This window comes from Marmota monax, unplaced genomic scaffold, assembly GCF_021218885.2.
Source record: "Marmota monax isolate L192 unplaced genomic scaffold, Marmota_monax_Labrador192_F-V1.1 WCK01_AAM20220418_F8-fsc00096, whole genome shotgun sequence".
Lineage (NCBI taxonomy): Eukaryota > Metazoa > Chordata > Mammalia > Rodentia > Sciuridae > Marmota > Marmota monax.
Window position 1 is genome coordinate 5,374,582 of NW_026695236.1, and position 19,481 is coordinate 5,394,062.

Sequence of the window (19,481 nt, forward strand, 5' to 3'; positions counted from 1 at the left end):
AGTGTAATATTTTATTATTTATTAACTTTTATTTTTTAAAAAATTTGGAAATTAACACAAAATTCTTCCAATCTAAAGAATGCATAGCATAAATCAGATAAAAATGAGAGCCATATATATATATATATATATATCACTTAAGTCTTGTAACAGCCTTATAATATTATCACCTTGTTATAGAACAAGAGATAGTTTACATAAGTAGATTGATCAAGCATTCTTATGGACTTTAGGAACATTTGTTAGTAATTAATTATGTATTCCTACTCTTATGAAGAACTATTGCTAGTTCTCATTTCAAAGCAATCTCTTCAATTAATTGTAAAATCATTGATGGCAGAAAAAAATATCATATGACTCTGCCATACACATTTCAGGATCAATGATAGAAGCTTATCTTGGTTTGGTGCCATGGTGCACATTTGTAATCTCAGCCACTTGAGAGGGTGAGGCAAGAGGGGATTGTAAGATTGAGGCCATCCTGAGCAACTTGGTGAGACCTTGTCTGAAAAAACTAAAAGGGTTGGGAGTGTAGGTCAGTGGTAGAACACCTCTAGGTTTAATCCCTGCTACCACACATAGGCACACACACACACACACACAAAGCAAAGATTAATTTCCAAAATTTATTGATGAATTGCTTTCTTGAAAACGTCTGTACTAAAGATTAAATGAAAATAGGTGAACTTCAATTTCCAGTGGAATGAAGGAAAAGGAGTGAATATAAAGATTGAAATCACAGTTATTTGTGGCACAATCTAGTGTGTTTTACTGGCTCCAAACTTCATGTGTTTTCTAAATCTACTATGCTTTCTTTGTAAGAGTCAGAGGGAAAAACTCCCTTTAAAGAGTTGCTAAATAACACTCTATTATGCAACGTAGATGAAAAATTGGAATGTGCTAGCTGTAAGTGCCAGGCAGAATGGCCTACTTGTTTAGAGCTTGGGTCTTCAAGCCAGATTGCTTGGCTTCAGATCCCAGTTCTATCACCCAGCTAAGCTATGGTTGATTGTATTATTGTTCCCAATATGCTCTCCCCTTCCTCCCTCTGAGGAATATCTTTTCCTACCCCACTGGTATCAGATTGACCCCATAAACTTTCCTTAACTAATAATATGTGAACAGATTTTTTTTTAACTGTAAGAACAGAAGTTTTAAGAGCCACTGCATATCTAGCCATTGATCATTTTCCCTTCTGGCATGAGAAGAACATCATGTCCCTGAGAGAGGCTGCTCTTCTGTCCATGAAACAAAAATCGACTAAAGTAACAGCCTATGAAGGACATCTGACATGAGAAAGAAACATCTGTGGTTGAAAGTCATGAAAATGTTTTTTTGAGGATTCATTTAGCTGACCAGCATACCAGTTTTGTTAACCTTGGACAAATTACATAACCTCTCTCTCTCTCTCTGTGATCAGGTTTCATTTTTGATAAGATGGAGTTGTTATAATGATTAATTAAGTTATGTGGTTAAACTGTGAAGACCAATGCTATATCAGTAAAATTTTCTCTGAAGAAAAATGTCCTAATTTATAGTATAAGTGCCAATTTATGTTGTATAAATATTATATCACAACGGATTCAAAGCAAACAACATAATGTCACTGAGTGGGGAGTTAGGACACGTCTCAGACAATCAGCCCTAAAGGACAGGATCTAACTCTAGCATACTGCTGAATTTAGAACAGTGTACACAGCAAGCACTCTATTAGTACGTATCAAGTAATACACACTACAGAGGGTTTATTTTCTGAAAATAAGTGACTGAGCAAAATGGTTTTTCAAGTTTCCTTTACATTCTTAAGAACCTACATAGGGAAGGCCACTCAGGCAACTTCAGCATCAGAAATAAACTTAGAGATGACCTGGTATTGCTACTGCATCTTAACAGACAAGGGAAGTGAGGCTCAGGGAGGCCAAATGGCTTTTGGAAGTCACTGGCTGTAGAAAGAAGCACCATGGCACTTAGTATCTGGTCTAATCTTTTTCTTTCCCATATAAACAAACACTATTTAAAAACTGCTATGGAACTGGGTAGGGTGGCACAGGTCTGTAAACTCAGTCACTTTAGAAGCTGAGGTAGGAGGATCATAAGTCCAAGGTCAGCCTTAGCAATCTCTTAAGACCCTGTCTCAAAATTAAAAATTAAAGAGCTGAGTATATAGTGCAGTGGTAGAATGCCTCTGGGCTCAATCACAGTACTGGGGAGGAAAAAAAAGAAAGTAAAAACAAAAATGATAAAATTGCTATGGAAAGGATCAGCAAAGAAAGAAAAAAAAGTATCTGGCCTCTTTCTTTATCCCAATTTCAGATTAGGAATAATAATAACAATAAATAGAAGAATAAAACCAAACTCTGGCCACATTTATTGATAATGCTGTTTTTGTGATTATGACTCCATTGTGAGGAAAATTGTCATTGGATAAAATGTTTAACGCTATTTTATAAAAGTGATGACTATTAGGAAGAACTGTAAATATTACCAATCATTTAAATGTCTAAGTAAGGGTAGTTATTTTGACTATTAGAACAAATGCATCATCTCCTGGCATTCCCTAGTAATATCTACTCCTAAAAATATTACAGTACACCCCCATGCAGTATACTCCAAAATTAGTGCTTTTGAGACCAATAATGCAATGTGTTCATATCTTAAGGTAACAGTGACTCACTTTTGTAACCAGAGAGAGTGGTTACTGGCATATGGAATGCATTGTCATGGATGCTACTTCGCCCCTCTTATCTCCTCTCTTCAATGCACCCTAGGGCTATTATTGAGAGATAATTATAAGGAAAATCACTTTATTGAGAACATATAAACAAATTACAGATATAAATATGTATATAAGAAGAAATGTATAAATAAATGACACAGATAAATCAACTTTCATTGGTTAAAATTAAGCATAAATATCAAGGACATGAAATATACAATTTGCTTTATGTTTTGTCACTTGGCTCTATCAATCTGAACCAGCACAAACTATAAAATGGGAAATAACTTGAACATAACAGCCTTTCATGCTGCCCTAGAATAGGAGGTCAGCCTTAGCTTGGATAATTCATTAGGGAAAGACTGTGTTAGATATTATTGGAACATCACAATATAGAGCATACAATACTTTTGGGGTGTTTGAAATCCAAATTATAGGCTAATGAATAAGGGAAATATTGTACAACTTTTTTAGAATCTATTCTCCTTTGGAGAAACAGCCATAATTATAGACATTCTGTAGGTGGAAGCACTCTCACAATCACACATTTTATGGTAACATAAAGGCATAAAATGCTAAGGGATACACTTAATCTGTAAACGTGACCTTAAGATTCCACAGAATGCCTCAGGCCAGAGTTCTCCTAAAAATTGACTTAGTACGTTTAAAAGCAAGTATGCTGTGTACTCTGCATGCAGTGCATGCATGTGTGCACATGTGTGCTCGCACACACACAAACACACACACACATACATCAAACCTCCTGAGTCCCAGAAGCCCCCAGACATTCACTAGATTGAACTAAGCCTGATTTCTTACAGATGGAACAACTAGGTGAGGACTCCAGTGCTTAGTGTAAGAATCCTAAAGCCTAAGTCATGGCTGCCCTCTTCAGTTAGAACCAGTTTTAATTCAAATGACCGTCTTTCCATGCTGATTTTTGTTGTTAACTTTGTTCCATTCTGATTTCCCTTCATAGAGGTCCTAATTTCATAGACAGGACTATATTCCTCTCATAAGGGGGTTGATTTTAGTGTAGATTCCTTGACCTTTTCCTAACCTGACAAAGAGCTGGACCTGAAAATCCAACTTTTTTTAACAAGCATCCTAGGAAATCTAACACAATCAGATTTAACTTGGTATAGTGGATTTAGGATATATTTATATAGGATATATTTATATTTATATATTAGGATATATTTATATTTATATTTAGGATATAGTTATATTTAACTTGGTATAGTGGATATAGGGTAGTGGATTTTCAATACTAGTATATAAAAGAAAGTATATAGGGTACTGCATTTAACTTGAAAATTTCCAAGTTGTTTCACTCTTTTTTTCTTACTGGAACATTTAAACTTTATAAGAATAGAACACATAGTGATATTGGAACTCATTAATTTAGAGTGTAAGTGCCCTGGTATTCTGAAGGAACTACATCAGGACATAATTCTGACAAAGTTTGCTTTGGATATTTTGGCCCATGTTGTTGCTGTATTTCTGATGGGATCTCAGTTTAGTGCCTGGCTTGAGAGACTTGAAATTACCACATTCATGTAAATATGATAGGCCTGACTTCCGAAATAAATCTGTAGACTTCAGAACATCCTTTACAGAAATGTACAAGGTCTACAGTGATGTTGCCTCTTAAACTATCTTCAGTTACTTCTCTTTGAATCTCACCTTCATGGCTTACTGATTATATGATACAGGTAAGTGATACAATCCTCAAGTCCTCAGTTTCTTCCACTAGATAAATTATATCCAATAACCTCAGAGACTGGAAGGGAGACAAGGTTTGTAAGTAAAGAGCAGCTGCCATATACTGAGGCATACTTCTGTAGTGTGTGGTTTAATAGCCTCACTTTAGAGATAAGTAACAAGGATTCTGATAATATAAGTGATTTACACAAAATCCCACCTAACACCAGAACCAGAGTCTGACTCCAAACCCTGATATCTTGCTCTCTTTTCATCAACCATCTGTGAGGCGTAGTGCCAGGCACCCAGGTGGCACTGAAAGAGTGCTAGATTTACCCACTTCCTGCCCTACACATTTCTTATCACACTTAAAAAAAAAAATCTCCAATAAGAGATTTTGCAGCTGTGCGACGCACATGCCGATTTCTTGGTCTTTTTGCAATTTTGACAGTCTCAGTTAAAAAGAAACAAACAAACAAATCGATCTCCCTCAACAAAACAATAAAGCATCCATCCGTCTTGCCATTCATACTTACTTGCAGAACAACATAAATACTTCTAAGGCTTCTGGAGCCTCTAAGACAAGGTGGGGGAGAAGATAAACTCTACCTTTTTGAGTTTGAAAAATGTTATCATCAGCTGAAGCTTTGGTTCTGAGGCCACTTCAACCACCCAGGGAAAGAGTAGGCTCCCTGACCCAGAAGTCAAGGGCTGAAGCCACTAGCAAAACCCTTTCCAGTCCATTTCTGTACTATTCTCCTTACTGGCCACTTTCCCTTCCCCCTCCCACCCTCACGCAGTTGTCTGTGAGCCCGGAGCATGCTCCCTGCAGGGCTCAGCGCAGGCCTGCCTACCCAGGAACTCAGTCTCCCAGGTTGTCTACACTCTGGCGGCAATAGTGATCCGGGCATAGTGTGGTATCAGGGTTACATCAGTGGAGGGAGGCCCGCGCGCCTACGCCAGGGACGCCTAGGTGGCACCGAGCGCGCCCGCGAACGCCAAGCTCCATCCCTCTCTCCGCCCCTCCCTCCCACCCCACTTGCCCGGCCAGCGCTCCCCACGGTGACTCTGGATTGCAGCAAGCCACTGGCTTTTTACCAAATCGGGAGCTGCAGTACGTCCCCCAGCCACCCCACACGGAGGGAATAATTTCAGCCCCCTTAAGCTCGCATGGCAATCTTGTGTGACTGGGGCGAGTAGGCGGGCACATCCTTTTACATGCTAATACTGCCCCACCTCCTTTGAACCCTCCTCTAAGCGCCTCGCTTCCTTTTATTTTTATGGGATTTTTTCTTTTTCTTTCCTTTTTTTTTCTTTCTTTCTTCCTCCTCCTTATTTTTCTTTTTCTTTTTTCTTTCTTTCTTTCTTTTTTTTTTAATTTTACCTTCCGCAAATTAATAGGGGGAGAAATCCTTCTTGCTGTCCCTTACCCCCCCCCCCCCCACGCCTTATTCCCCAGGGAAGGGAGACCCCCAAGACGCTTGGTACTTGCCCGCAGCATTGCTTCCCACCTGAGCTCCAGGATGGCTGCGCCGGGCGCAGGGGGCAGCGACCGAAGCGGCCGCTTGGTCTAGGCTCTCGCTGCATGTGCTGGGCGAGCACCGTGTGCGGGTCCCCCAGCGAGCTGCCACTGTCGCAGCCCGGAAGGAATGTGCCCTGTTGTTAAGGACCCTGACTGTTTTACACCAATGATTTGCCACTGCAAAGTTGCTTGCACCAACAACACTCTGTCGTTGATGTTTGGATGCAAGGTAGGACGAGGGGTTCGTGTCTTTTTAATGCATGCTGCCTCCCATGGGGAAGCAAACAATTCCTTTTGTTGTTTATTTATGTGTCTAGCTGTTGGGAGAATGACAGAAGCTTCGCTGTGTTGTCCTCGCAGGAGCCGGCTGGGTCTGGGAAACTGGAGAACCCAATGATTTTTCATCGTCCAGTGTAGGGATGATGACCCGGTGGTGACAGTACCCTGTCTCTAAGAGAGGCTGTGAGAGCAGATACTCCTTGGAAAGGGGGCGCCTTAGGTGTCTCTTCTCTTGCGATCTCATTATACATTTAGCTAGTGCCTGAGCTCCTAGACGCTGATTTGAAAGCTAAACTCATCACAGATCACCACCACCTGGAGCCAGCCCACAGGCAAGAGTAACTGAGGTGGTAGATGTAGTCCAGATGAAATTCAACACATCAGTTTGGGATTTAGCACTTTTAAAGATGTTGAGTTTATTTCTGTTTTAAATGAAAATCTGTAGCTAAGATCATGGTTAGCCCTAATTGATTGTCCATTTGAAATAAACAAAAATTTTATCAAGAGGTGCCACAGTTCCTAGTAAAGTTTGTACCAAATAACTGTCCTACCCTGGGTTTTTGCAAAGGGGATTGGTATTCACAAGGAAATGAGGTTTGACGTTTTTTGAAGCAAGTTACCATTCATTGCTCCTTCTCTAAAATATATTAATAGAGCTTTCTTGTTGCACCTGAGGATGCACTCTCTGAAAAAGATGCACCAAACTTGCCATTTGAAAAGTCAGTCCGTGAGTAGACTGAGTACATATCCCTTGCTCCTAGGTAGAAGTCTTTACTTCTTATTTTGGAAAGCTATTATGTTCCTTCAGCTTGTTTATATAGAACATTTCTTGTGGCTATTATGATAACTCTCTAAGGTGCGGTGGGGGGAGATAGAGGGAGAGCTCTTCATCTGAAATAACTAAAAATTCACTTCCATAAGTGAATAAAAGTCACACAATTCCCATTGTTCTGAAAGATAACACCAGAGTCTGAATTGGACAGTTGGTAAGCACCTTAGGCAGTAAAGTTAATGAAACATACACATTCAACTTCGACTCGGCTAGTGCTCAGAGAAGGTGTAGGCTTAATGGAAAAATTGGGAGTCCGGATTGTCTTGTACCTACTGTGCCTAGAGAATTTTCTCTTCTCTTGGGGCCTGAGGTTTAGGAGGTGATTTCTGAGACCCCTTTAGGTTAACATTCTTTGATGAAGTCTTTTATAAAATCCTTTAATGGTAAAAGTTATTGCCAAATATTTATACAAGTTTTACTCATTATGACATTTTGCACCTTATCTTCAGCTTAAAAACTATTACTCATGGACTGGGGATGTAGTTCAGTTGTAGAATTTTTGCCCAGAATTTATGAGGCCTTGGGTTAAATCCCCAACACAGAAAAAAAAAAATCCTACTAAAGAGAAGCTAGATAATTCTTTTGAAACCCTCAAAGAGATCTTAGAATTGCTGAAGGTTCATGTATTAGTCACTGTCAGCAAGATGTACATGAATGAACAGCACCAATAACTGAACTCCCTATTCAACTTGCCACTCCTCCCACACTCTTCTATGCACTCTCTTTTCTAATTGCACTTAGAGAAGCATAAGCAATAGCTACTGTGTAAAATCCATTCCCATGAACTTATGGGAATTTTTTTGCAGACCTAAATGCTTAGTAACAAAGGTGAATTATTTATCCAGGGAAATTAAACACAAGCTAATAATCAAATAAGATAAACTGTTGGTATGGAGAATGTTGCTAAATATACATTTAACTCTTTTAAGTTCATTTTAAAATAAGTTTTTATTTTAATAAGTTTTATTTAATAAGTTTATATTTTCCCCTGACTTTCAAACCATATTGGAGCAAATTGGTACAATTATTAGCATGCACTTTTTTTTTAAGAAGCTGGGTAGTTTAACTTCTTTTTAGTTCTCTTGCTTTTAGGGTGTTTTTTTTGTTGTTGTTGTTGTTGTTTTTTTGTTTTTTTTTGTTGTTTGTTTGTTTGTTTGTTTGTTTTTGAAATAAGGGGCACTCAACCACTTGAACCACATTTCCAGTCCTTTTTTATATTTGACTGTCTAGAGTCTCACTGAGTTGCTTAGTGCCTCACCGTTACTGAGGCTGGCTTTGAACTCGCTATTCTCCTACTTAGCCTCTGGAGCCACTGGGATTTCAGGCATGTGCCACCATGCCTGGCTTGCTTTTAGTTTTCTGGTTTAACAAATTCATTTTCTGTGAGAGATTCATGTCAGTAGGATGAAACATCTAAGTAGAGTATGTTGGTTGACACTGATCTTTGGAAAACAAATTAATTCTATGAAAAAAAAATATTTTGAGAGGTTCTAGCCAAGTATTTGGTATGATAATTCTTAAAATCATTATGTAATGGTATCAATTAAAATAACCGTAATTCCCAGATGGTTAATTATGAACTGGTTAATGAAAGGCTTCTTCCTTAGAATCTTAAATATGAAAATAGTACTAGAAATTTCTACTCTAGCTTTTCTCTAGTGAAGTTCTTTAACACTATATGTCAGAAGCAACAAAATATAATGTAGAAAACTTGCTTATGCAAAATGTGAAACAACATTTCAAAAGTAGATTTCACATTTTCTAAGTATGTGATTTCTCTTAAATCTCAGTTTCTTCGTATATAAAATGGCCACAGAGATAACTACTTTCTTACATATTATTATGTTATTATGAGGCTGAAAATTTAAATGAGGTACATGCAGTGCTTAGAATATATTGATTTATTAAGTGATTGGTGCTTTTATATAAGTCATGGTTATTTTCATAGCTCTACTAAGGGGCTTATCACTTCTGAGAGGAACCTAGAATATTAAAATAAATACATGTTCAAAACTAAACAGCTAAAATAGTTGTTTTGAGCTCAACCATTTTTCTTAGAGTTGCCTTTCTTTATTCTAGTCTGACTATTCATATGGATACATATTACATCTTAGTAGAACATTTACAAAATGAAGTATATTTATTAGAATCATGCAAAACTGACACTGTTGTTCCAAACTCAATCAATAAATATTCACAAAAAGCCAGACACTGGTATCATGACCATAACTGGCCTTGTTCTCTATGATTTCAAAGTTAAATTATATGGCAGATGGCTATATTATTTGCAATACTGATTTAAAGAAAAATAAATCATAATGACTTCAACCAAATCTTTAAGCTATATGACAATAAGGAGCTTCCAAAAACTTACATTCCTTGCACTATTTCCCTAGGAAGCATGAAAATGAGATTATTATGAAGGATATTTATTTTCTTTCATATAAGATACTTAGCATGGCAAAGTCTAAAACCATGTTTATGTGTAGGTCAGTCTGTTTCAAAAATACAAAAACTGTCTGTTCTTATTATCCCAAACCTATTAATGGTTTGAAGGATGCTCAGCAATTTGAACATTCAAAGTAGAACCCCCAAATTAGTTTGTCACTTGTTATCTCTAGGGCCCTTCTTGCTGCATGTTGGCTATGATTCTGTTTAGTTAACTGACTATATGACTTGTGACTAAATATGCAGTGTCTTTCTCTGCTAGTCTATCTCCTAGGCACTGTGATAAATGTTACAGATGCAAATGTAAATATGACACCATTACTTTCTTCCAGAAATTCTGAGTATATTGATGGAAGCAATTCCACTTTTTTTTTCCCCTAAAGTACAGAGTACCCACAGCAACCTGACTTTAAGTCTCTTAAGAAAAGCTAAAATATCTTGGATCTAAAGAGTTTTACCATTATAGCAATCCTCTTTTCCCCCAGTTCATTGCTATTATTAAACATCACAATTTATGGAAATGAACTTTCCATGGAAAAGGAGGATGTCTAAAAGACTACTTTTTTTCCTTTCATAGTAATTTATGTGTCATGATCAGAAAACAGACATCAGCTTTACCTTCACCTGTTTTCTTCACCTATGGAGATTCATATTCTAAATGTAATTTTAAGTTCCAGCCTTTATATCATTTCTCTTTTCTTTATCTTGTGCATAGCTGCATCACTAAGATTAGTAGTTCCTGTGTGTCCTCCTGCTCTTACCCTCCACTTCTAGTCATCAACATATCCAGGCAAAAAGAACAGAAAAGGAAGGCTATTTATAATTTTTCTTAATATACTAAAAGTAATTTTTAAAGTTTCTCTACAATGATTTGTTTGCTTTCTTGATTTAAAAGAAAGGTGTAATTGAAATATAGTTCAGGCTAAAATTGGACAAATGACCAGAGTAGAAATTTCTTGAAAAAGGATACATGGCAAAATGCTCAACACCATTAGACTTCAGAGAAATGCAAATCAAAACCACAATAAGCTATGACCTCATATCTGTCAGGATGACTATCCAAAAAGATAAGCAACAACAAGTGTTGATAAGGGTGTGGAGACAAAGGAAATCTTGTACACTGTTGGTAGTGATGTAAATATATGCAGCCATTATTTTTTAAAAAATGTAAGGAAGATGAGTGTGGTGACAAACATCTGTAATTCCTGCAACTGGGAAGGTTGAGGCAGGAGGATTATAAGTTTGAGGCTAGCCTAAGCAAAGTAGCAATGTCATAAGCAACTTAACAGGAACCTGTCTCAAAATAAAGAAATAAAAAAGGGCAGAGGTGAGGGTATAACTCAGCTGTAGAGTGCTCCTTGTTTCAACCCCCAGTACTGGAAAAAAATAATAGAGTATGGAAGTTTCTTATAGTACAAAATTTGAACTACCGATTATCTATCAATCCTTCTTCCAGACATATATCAAAGGAAGTGGAAGTGGCACCTCATAGAGATATCTGCCCCCTCATGTTAATTGCACAGTGTTCCTAATTGCCAAGACATGGAATCAATCTATGGGTCCATAAACAGATAAATAAAGAAGTTGTGTTGTGTGCCTGTGTGTGTACACATATGTATATGTGCACACATGTATGTACATGTATGTTTTTATATGCTCTTATATAAGGTAACTAACTGTAAGATAATAGAAATGTTTATTGTATTGACTGTAGTAATCATTTCAGTAGGTATAACAAAGCATGTTGTATACCTTTTGTCTATAATATAAATATGCACACTCATAAAATTTTTTTAAAAAGATATGGTTTAAACTTTAGGTAACCTCTCTTTTTTTCCCAATAGCCATTTGTTCAAACCATTAAATCAAACGACTAAGTCCTTAGGCCAAAACATTTGCCTTTAATATCCTCTTTGATGTAGTAATATAGAGAAAAGTTTTGAAAATGTTGTAAAATCCTATAATCTGCTTTTTCCAGTGAATGTTTGGACATCTGAAACTTCTCTACTCAAAGGAAAGAAATCATATGTAGAAAACAGCTTTGCTTTTTCTACATAGTGACTCCTCAAAAGGAAGAGAGTAAGGAGAAAGTTAAAATGGGCAAAAATAGGAAAAAGAAGAAGGAATTGAAAAAAGATGGGTCCAGCTACTACAGAGGTAAAGGGAAGGAAGGAGAAAAATAATTTGTTTTGATCAAATACCTAAGCACTATTTTAGGTGCTTTACAAGTGTATTTATTCCAATCTCCATAGTTTTTAGGCAAGCAGAGAAAGGAGATAGGGAAGAAGGGAGAATAGCATAGGATGATGTGAAGAGAAAGGAGAAAGAAGGGGCAGTGGGTTGTGGGTTCCTAACTCTAGAGGGTGCTCTTATACTCTCCCAAGAACAGAGAGACTGTCAGCACCTCCCTGGTGGACAGTTCCCTGCAACCTTCTGGTTTCCTACACCTCTTCCAGATGTGCTTTTCCTGCTTAGGAAGTTTGCACAGAGAAGTGGTTTTGTTTGCTCCTTCCTTTATTTGAATAAGACCAACATTGTTGTAAAAGTTATGGTTCTAGAAGATTCATCAATTGATATATCAGTGTGTATATTTCTGCTATTGGTAGGACATATTTCCTCTCAGTATTTTGAATATTGAAAAATAAATTTTTGGATTATTCTTTGTTTTTACTTTATAGTAATATATGTTGTTGAAATAAATTAGAAAAACAAATTCAAAAAGAAAACAAATTTTAGAAAACACATATAGTCCCAGAGGATTAGATATAAAATTGGTAATATTTTTATGTATAGTTTTTGTTCTTCTTGGTCTATATATATAGGTTATTTGAGAAATGTAGTTGTTATTACATTGGCTTTGCATATGAATATATTAATTTATGTTAGCCTTTGCAAACATATTTTAATAGCTCTATGATAGTTAGCTGTCCTTATCTTTGGATATTTAGTTTTCTCCCACATTTTCTACTGTTAAAAATAAATCAAAATTACCATGTTAAGGAATAAATCCTTTTTGAACTTGAAATTATTTTGGATAGGATAGAATAAATAAAATTACTATCAATATTCTTTAATTTTGCTTGATGATTGTTATTGCGACATTTATTTTAAAGATGACTGTATAAATTTGCACTGCATTCTCAAGCTTTAAATTGTTTCATTCTATACCATAAGGATTTATTAATAAAAGACAATCTAGCTTATTCTCTTGTATATAGAATTAAAACTTTGTTAAACTGTATGTTAATAGAAATCTCATGACTATATTGATGTGTCTCATCTTAAATTCTTCAGTCCAGTATTCAGTGCTGGGTGCAGCGGCACACATCTATAATCCCAGCCTCTCAGAAAGCTGCAGCAGGCAGAATGTAAGTTTCAGGCCAGCCTGGAATAGAATAACCCTGAATTCAATTGCCAGTACGCAGGTTGGGAGAGCAGAATATCTAGTATTAAAAAATTCCAAATGTTCAAAATGGATACATTAAAGGAATGTCTATTTACATTATGGGAGCATTCGTCTCTGTACTAACATACATGCTGACTTGTTATCACTTACCAGATAATTTTCCATGCTTTGCAAATGTCACCTCAATTATCCTCACAGTAACCCTTTGAGATGAGTATATTAGTTATCCTGATGATACCTGTGGGGAAACTGAACCATGAATCTCTGCTGAAATTGTCAACATTCCCAAAGTCACACAACTCCTAAGTAATGAAGCCAAAATTCAAGCCTGAGTGGTTCAGATCAATAGCCTATGCTTATTTCCAGAATAAATGTAGTTCTCTTTCAAATAACAGGTTCCTTCTTACAACTTGCAAAAAATATCATTTACACTCACATTTCTGGGAAGACAGCTGAATTTGAATGCAAGGCGCACTTATCAGTGAATTCAGCCTTGTTGGACAAGCTATTTCTTCTTAGAGAAATTTGATGCAGCACACCATTTTTCATAGTATTTATGCTCTCATTTTCCACAAGAGGTTACTAAATCATATAGACAGGAGGTGCCTTACTCAAGGTCACACAGCAAGTCATAGCTGTAACTAGGTCTCCTAATTTCTAACTCAATGTCCTTCTTTCTGTGTCATGAACTCTAACTAAGAACTAGAAGTTCTGAGAGTCAAGATAATGAAAGAATTTTACATGTTTCATGTCTAGGAAGCAGGAAAAATAACACCCTCCTTGAAGGACTATTAAAATAATTAAGTGAGATACTGCATATGGAAGCATTTAGCACAATGTCTGTCTGTGGTGAATACTTAATGTGTGTTTCTTTCCTTTGCCTTTCATAAGCCACTATGCATGCTGGTGAAGAAAGTGGAAATTGTCAATAGAATAGGGTTCAGTAAAGTAATTTGAAATTTATCCATCAGTAAATGAGGTAAATTTTGATCTATCTACATATTATTAAAGTGTTTTAATGTTCTAAAAGGGAGAATCCAGAAGTTTACATAATTACACTCCCCCAAATATTCCTAGATTAAAATTGACCCAGAAGGAGAAAATGAAAAATGAGTTTATGAGTGAAACAGGTGCTTTGCTAGTCTCAAACAAGTAGGCTACATGGGCCTTGTGTCACTTTTGATAAAGTATTCTTGCCAGTTCAAGTTCTTTTAAAACTAATCATAGGTTAAAAAAATGAGGATAAAAAACTAAATATTAAAATTAAGAAGGGTTTACTGTTATGCTACCATTAAAATATGTTCATACAAACGAGTGTTGAGTCATCAAAATCAGGATCCTGAAATGCTCACACATTTTATGGGGCCTTTTGCGTTGTAGTCACTCCTGGATACCAGGTCATAATCCAAGGCCCATTTAGTGAAATCACCACAGTCCCTCCTGAACTAAAAATCACCCCTGGACTCCTATGGCACCTCCTACTTAATGCTTGCACCTTAATTGTACTATTCATTGTAAGTTCCATTTACTTGTCTGTTTGCCCATCTGAACTGTGAGCTCAACAGAACCAGAGACTATATATCTTAAGATTTAGAAGAGTTCCTTAAAAATCTAGCAAGTAGAGCTGTTTCTGTTCCACAAAAAGACGGTCAATAAATATTTGCTGAATGAATGTGTGAGAAATAGATTTGTCCATAAATGTTTACTGAATGAATGGGTGAAAAAAATAAAGGTTGCATATTTTGTTATTGCTCTTTTATCATTTTCCCTTAACAGTTTGCCTCAGAGGACCTCTTATGTTATTAAACTTCTTAGAGATCATGTTCTCTGAAATATAGAATATGTCTAACTCTGGTGTGGTGGATCATTTTTTGTCAACTTGATAGGGCCATGTGGTGACTAGAGACTTGGTCAAATATTACTATGACAATTGAAAGTTGCTTCTGAATGAGATTAAAATTTGAATTGGTAGATTGAATAAAACAGATTGCCCTCCCTAATACGTATGCAACTTATTCAACCAATTGAAGACCTGAGTAGAACAGAGAGACTGAACAAGAGGGAACTCCTCCTGCCTGTGTTGAGTTGGAGCACAGGTGTTTTCTTGCCTTTGAACTTGAAGTGAAGCATTATCTTGGGTTTTGATCCTGCAGTCTTTCAGACTGGTATTTATACCACCAGCTTTACTGATTCTCAGGTCTTTGTACTGGTGCTAGAACTGTATATTGGCTCTCTTGGGTCTCCAGCTTGCTGACTACAGATCTTAGGACTTTGCCCTGCATAATAATGGGAACCAGTTCAGACACGGGTAATATTTGTCAGGTTTCTCCACAGAAACAAAACCAGAAGCTACATATTTCTATGTATTGCTTCTCTTCATCTTTTTCAAGGTGACTAAATGTAATCTGGGCTTTCTAAATTATTATTCTAGGTTAGAAAGGAAAACGAGTTGGCTTTGGAGTCAAATCTACCATTGAGCTCTATGGTTCAACTTTTTTTTTTTTTTTGGAAAAGCTTAAAGAAAAAGATATCAGAAAGTAGTGGCATGACATAGAATGTGCTCTTTTTCCTTGGACAGAAGTGGGAAGGGACAATGGAAACAGAGAAGGGAACATTAGATTATATTCTGCTCTGTCCTATCTAGACCAAGCAGAGATACTGGTTAAGTCTGGAGACTTGGGCAGGTAAACAGAAGTAGGTCTCAAGTCCTGAAGGTAGAGATTGGTATTATCTCTGACCTTAGGGAAGCTCTTTTGCCTGAGTTTCAGTTTTCTCATCTATATTATGGAGATAATATATAGTTAGTGAGTTTGTTACACCAGACAAATTAGAAAGCAACGAATACAATATCTGTTATATACTATCTATTAAATAAATTCTAGTTTTATTTCTCTCTGTATCCTCACAGTTCCTTTCCATTTTACTTTTATTTGTGTTGGGATAGTATGAAATAGTCCACAAAACTTTTTCACTTTGACATGTATGACTCAGGAGCATGAAAGAAGAGAGTTCAGTATGTGAATCAGATCTGATACTAACTGTATCCTTCACTGAGTATGTAATAACTGCCATCACTTTGCTAGGGAAGATTTTATATATCATTCTTAACATATTATGGATATATCCCATTTTCTCTTGTTTGAAGTAGTGCTGACATAACTTTCCTTGCCCCATGATTTCATCTCAGAATCTGTGAGAAGATCCTTCTGGCCCCCAGAGTGCCTTCCAGGTGAGCACACACTCAGAATCATGTGTGTTGTTATAGCTTTGTTACCAGAGATGTTCATGCCTGAAGGAATCTAAGTAGATAATTCTTTTTCTAACATCTGCCTGAGAAACTTTAATTTTAAATATCAGTAAACCTTATTTTCTTTATTTAAAAGGCCAAATAATCATCCAAAAGAAATAGTCTTTGGGATTCTTCAGGCTTCCTAATTCCCAAATAAACTTTTTCTGAGTTCTGTAAAATGAAAACAGTTTTCTCTCTGTGCTTGAGCCTTGTTCATTGCCCTTTGCTGGAGCTATTTCCCCAGCAAATTGCTGTGGTTGGTCTCTTAAGCCAGAGGGAAGAAAAAAGGTTTTATAATGAAAATGCTGACAGGTTCTTATCTATGGCAGTATGAGTGGGGATGCTATGATCTCATTTATTGTAGAAACCGGATGCCTGTTTTGGCTGAAGGGAGAGAAGGCATCCTTCAAAGCTCTAAGGTTTTAAATTTTTATCTTGAAAAGTTTGTGAGGAGGAAAAAAATAGCTCTGCGGAAATAGGAAATTATGACTACACAAACTATACCTTTGTTCATCCAATAAAGTTGCAAGTTGAATTTCAACAACTAGATTTCAAAAGCCTACACCTTAGATCTCAGATGAAGGTGGTCATAGAGTTTCAGAGGCTGTAAATGGGGGTTGTATATTTTCTTGCTGCAGAGAGGACTTACCTTTTGTAATGTCTATATATGACTAGCTAGAAAGAACCCCCAATCTTGATTTTGTTCATATTTAAAATAATGTCTATCATTTTCATTTATATAGCATTCTGAAACAAGTGAATCTTTTGTTCTTCAATAGCTCTAGGAGGACGGTATTTTACAAATGAGGAAACTAAATCACATTGAGTTGAAAATTCTCTTCACTAGAGACATTCAAGTCTTGGGTTAAAGTCCACTTCTCCAGGATATTCAGGTGATCAGATAACTAATTGGGACTTGACTGGCTGTCCTTTGAAGTTCCTTTAATAGACATCCTATAGAATTAAATCTTGCTTAAGGTCACACAGTCTATAGTGGTGGCACTGAAGTTTAAGTCTAGAATTTGGACTACAAGCTCATGAAGATTCCCCCTTTTTCTTGTTTGTTCCCCGTTAAGCATTTCCTAGGGACTGACCAGGCTTCCAAAGCACAGAACCAAAATATATGATACAAAGAGAAGTGGAAAGAACTGATGCTTGTCCCATAACACTGACTGATGTGGTCAAAGTTAAGTGTGTATTATGGAGGTGAATCTGGAAGAGTGAAGGGTACATGGTGCTAGGGCCTCAGAGAATGCATACCAGTCAAGTGAAGTTGCTCCTGTGCAAGGAAGACAGATGTGCATTTCAGACAGTAAAGGCAGAAGGAGTGAATGACTTCAGGGTATTAGTTCCTTCTTTCCTTTGGTTTCTAACCTCTTATAGACAACTTCTAACTTGGAAATACAATGTTTGCTGTTCTCCTGGGAAAGATAGAAGTATTTGTTGGGCTCGCCGAAGGCACTGATGGATTTATCTTTTATTCTTTACAACTCACTTCAGGAGTCCAGGACCTGGATATTCACTTCCTACTTTCAGTCAAATCAGTTTCATGTCTGCTTTCACTATTTCACTATCATTATTTATACTTTTAATGTCATGCCAAGAACCTCAGTGATTTTCAAGTGTCATATTATATATCTTTCCCTGAAAAATGAAAATCTTTATGTGTAAAAATGACCTATGGGTCAGATATTTGTTGTTCTGATTTCACTCAGCTTTCTACTAACAACCAAAGTCTAGATATTTCCTTGTGGGACTATATTCGTTAGGCCTGGTTAATTTTTAGATATTACCTGACTCCTATAGACTTTTTTTGTTCTATTCATGTGGACACAGAAATATAATTCCTATTTTTTTTTTTACCAAAAAAAGACACCTCAAAATGTGTTTTAAACTAACAGAGTTAGGTGTTGTGCCATTTTGAATGAACATTTGGCTTTGATGTATGTTAGTCTTCTGTATAAACATCTTTAGGGAAGAGAACTATCTGGGAAACCCTAAACTTTCTCTTGTAGTTGTTTAGTAGTTTTTTCCCTTTACATTTAATTGATGATGTTTTATTTTACTTAGTTTCTCTCTGAAGCAGTTTAGGAAAACTGTGCAGCAACTTCTATTCTGATGTAACTGAATTTTCAGTAAATTAAGAGATAATAAATGAACTTAAATAGATTTGCAGAGGTTCAGCTTTTAATTTTTTTTCCAGCTGGTTAAATATCTAGATTGCTTTCTTACTTCCTGTCTGAAGAAGCAGATTTGCTAATATGATTTTCTTCAGTCCCAGAATAATAATGATAAGGATTTGGTGTTGTGTCTCATAGATGATGGTGGCTTTGAAGATCTTTATTAACCATCCCAGACTCAGTTCCACTTAATCGGATTCCATGTTAAATTGTAGTGAATCTATCAAGGTGTTTTGGTATGCTGTTCAGAAGGTATTAATGGAATGGTGTACTCAGTGTATCTGCATTAGCATACTTTCAAATAAATAGTCTTGACATACTGACAGTCTGAAGTTCTTCCCTGGCATCAATGACTATTCAGAGCCACGAAAGCACACTCTGTGTAACTGCTTTTGGCTCTGAATCATCTATCACTTTGTACTGTTATTTAATTGTTTCATATAAACATTCTACTTGCCAGCAAGAACACTATTGATTTATTTAGCAAATAAATTAAGTATTGCCTTCTACATTTATTTGCCCAATAGCTTATAGTGGTATGAACTTTTTCCAAGGAGGGAGGTCAAAGAAATTTTAATAGTGTCCATGCCTATCCTTCAGGATTCAGTTTATGTCATCCCCTCATGGAAGGCATTGCTGGCCACCATGTCCTCTCTGCTCCCATGGAGCCATGAACTTCTTTCTATCATATTGAGCTAAATTGCCAGAAGGCTCTAAATATTACTAGCTATCAGAGTCAGGGACTTATCTTGAACATTAGTACTGCAAGGTACTAATGTAGTGCTTGCCGCATACTAAATGCTCAATGTATTATGTTTATTGAATGACTGGTTTTTGTAATTTTTAAATTACATAAGCAATTGAAACCCAGTGTTATCTTCAAAGAAGAAAGACCTGACTTTCTGTTAAATTTTCCATGCCTCCTCTATGATTCTGAATATACTTATTTTTAGGGTGTTTTTAGCTGCACATAATTTATGTTGAATTCCACTTCATAAGACCAGAAGGAAAAATTAGATATTTGATAAATATACATGGAATGAACAAATAAATGAATCTCCTCAATCCTTAAGACTGAGATCTACAAGTTGGTTGATAGGTATTT

General features: G+C 36.4%; 1 protein-coding gene across 13 annotated transcripts in view; it reads left to right on the top strand.

Moving 5' to 3' along the window:
* Dlg2 (discs large MAGUK scaffold protein 2) overlaps positions 1-19,481 on the top strand; it is a 2,050,987-nt gene that overhangs the window by 852,524 nt on the left and 1,178,982 nt on the right. Inside the window, exon 1 of one of the 13 annotated variants that reach the window (XM_058577385.1) lies at positions 5,864-6,171. The exons of 10 other annotated variants lie outside the window; for them this stretch is intronic. In XM_058577385.1, the coding sequence (XP_058433368.1) occupies positions 6,070-6,171 (102 nt within the window). In that variant the 5' untranslated portion in view covers positions 5,864-6,069. Of the gene's footprint in view, positions 1-5,863; positions 6,172-19,481 lie in introns of those variants that run through there. 2 more of the 13 variants (XM_058577384.1, XM_058577389.1) reach the window with 2 other exon arrangements.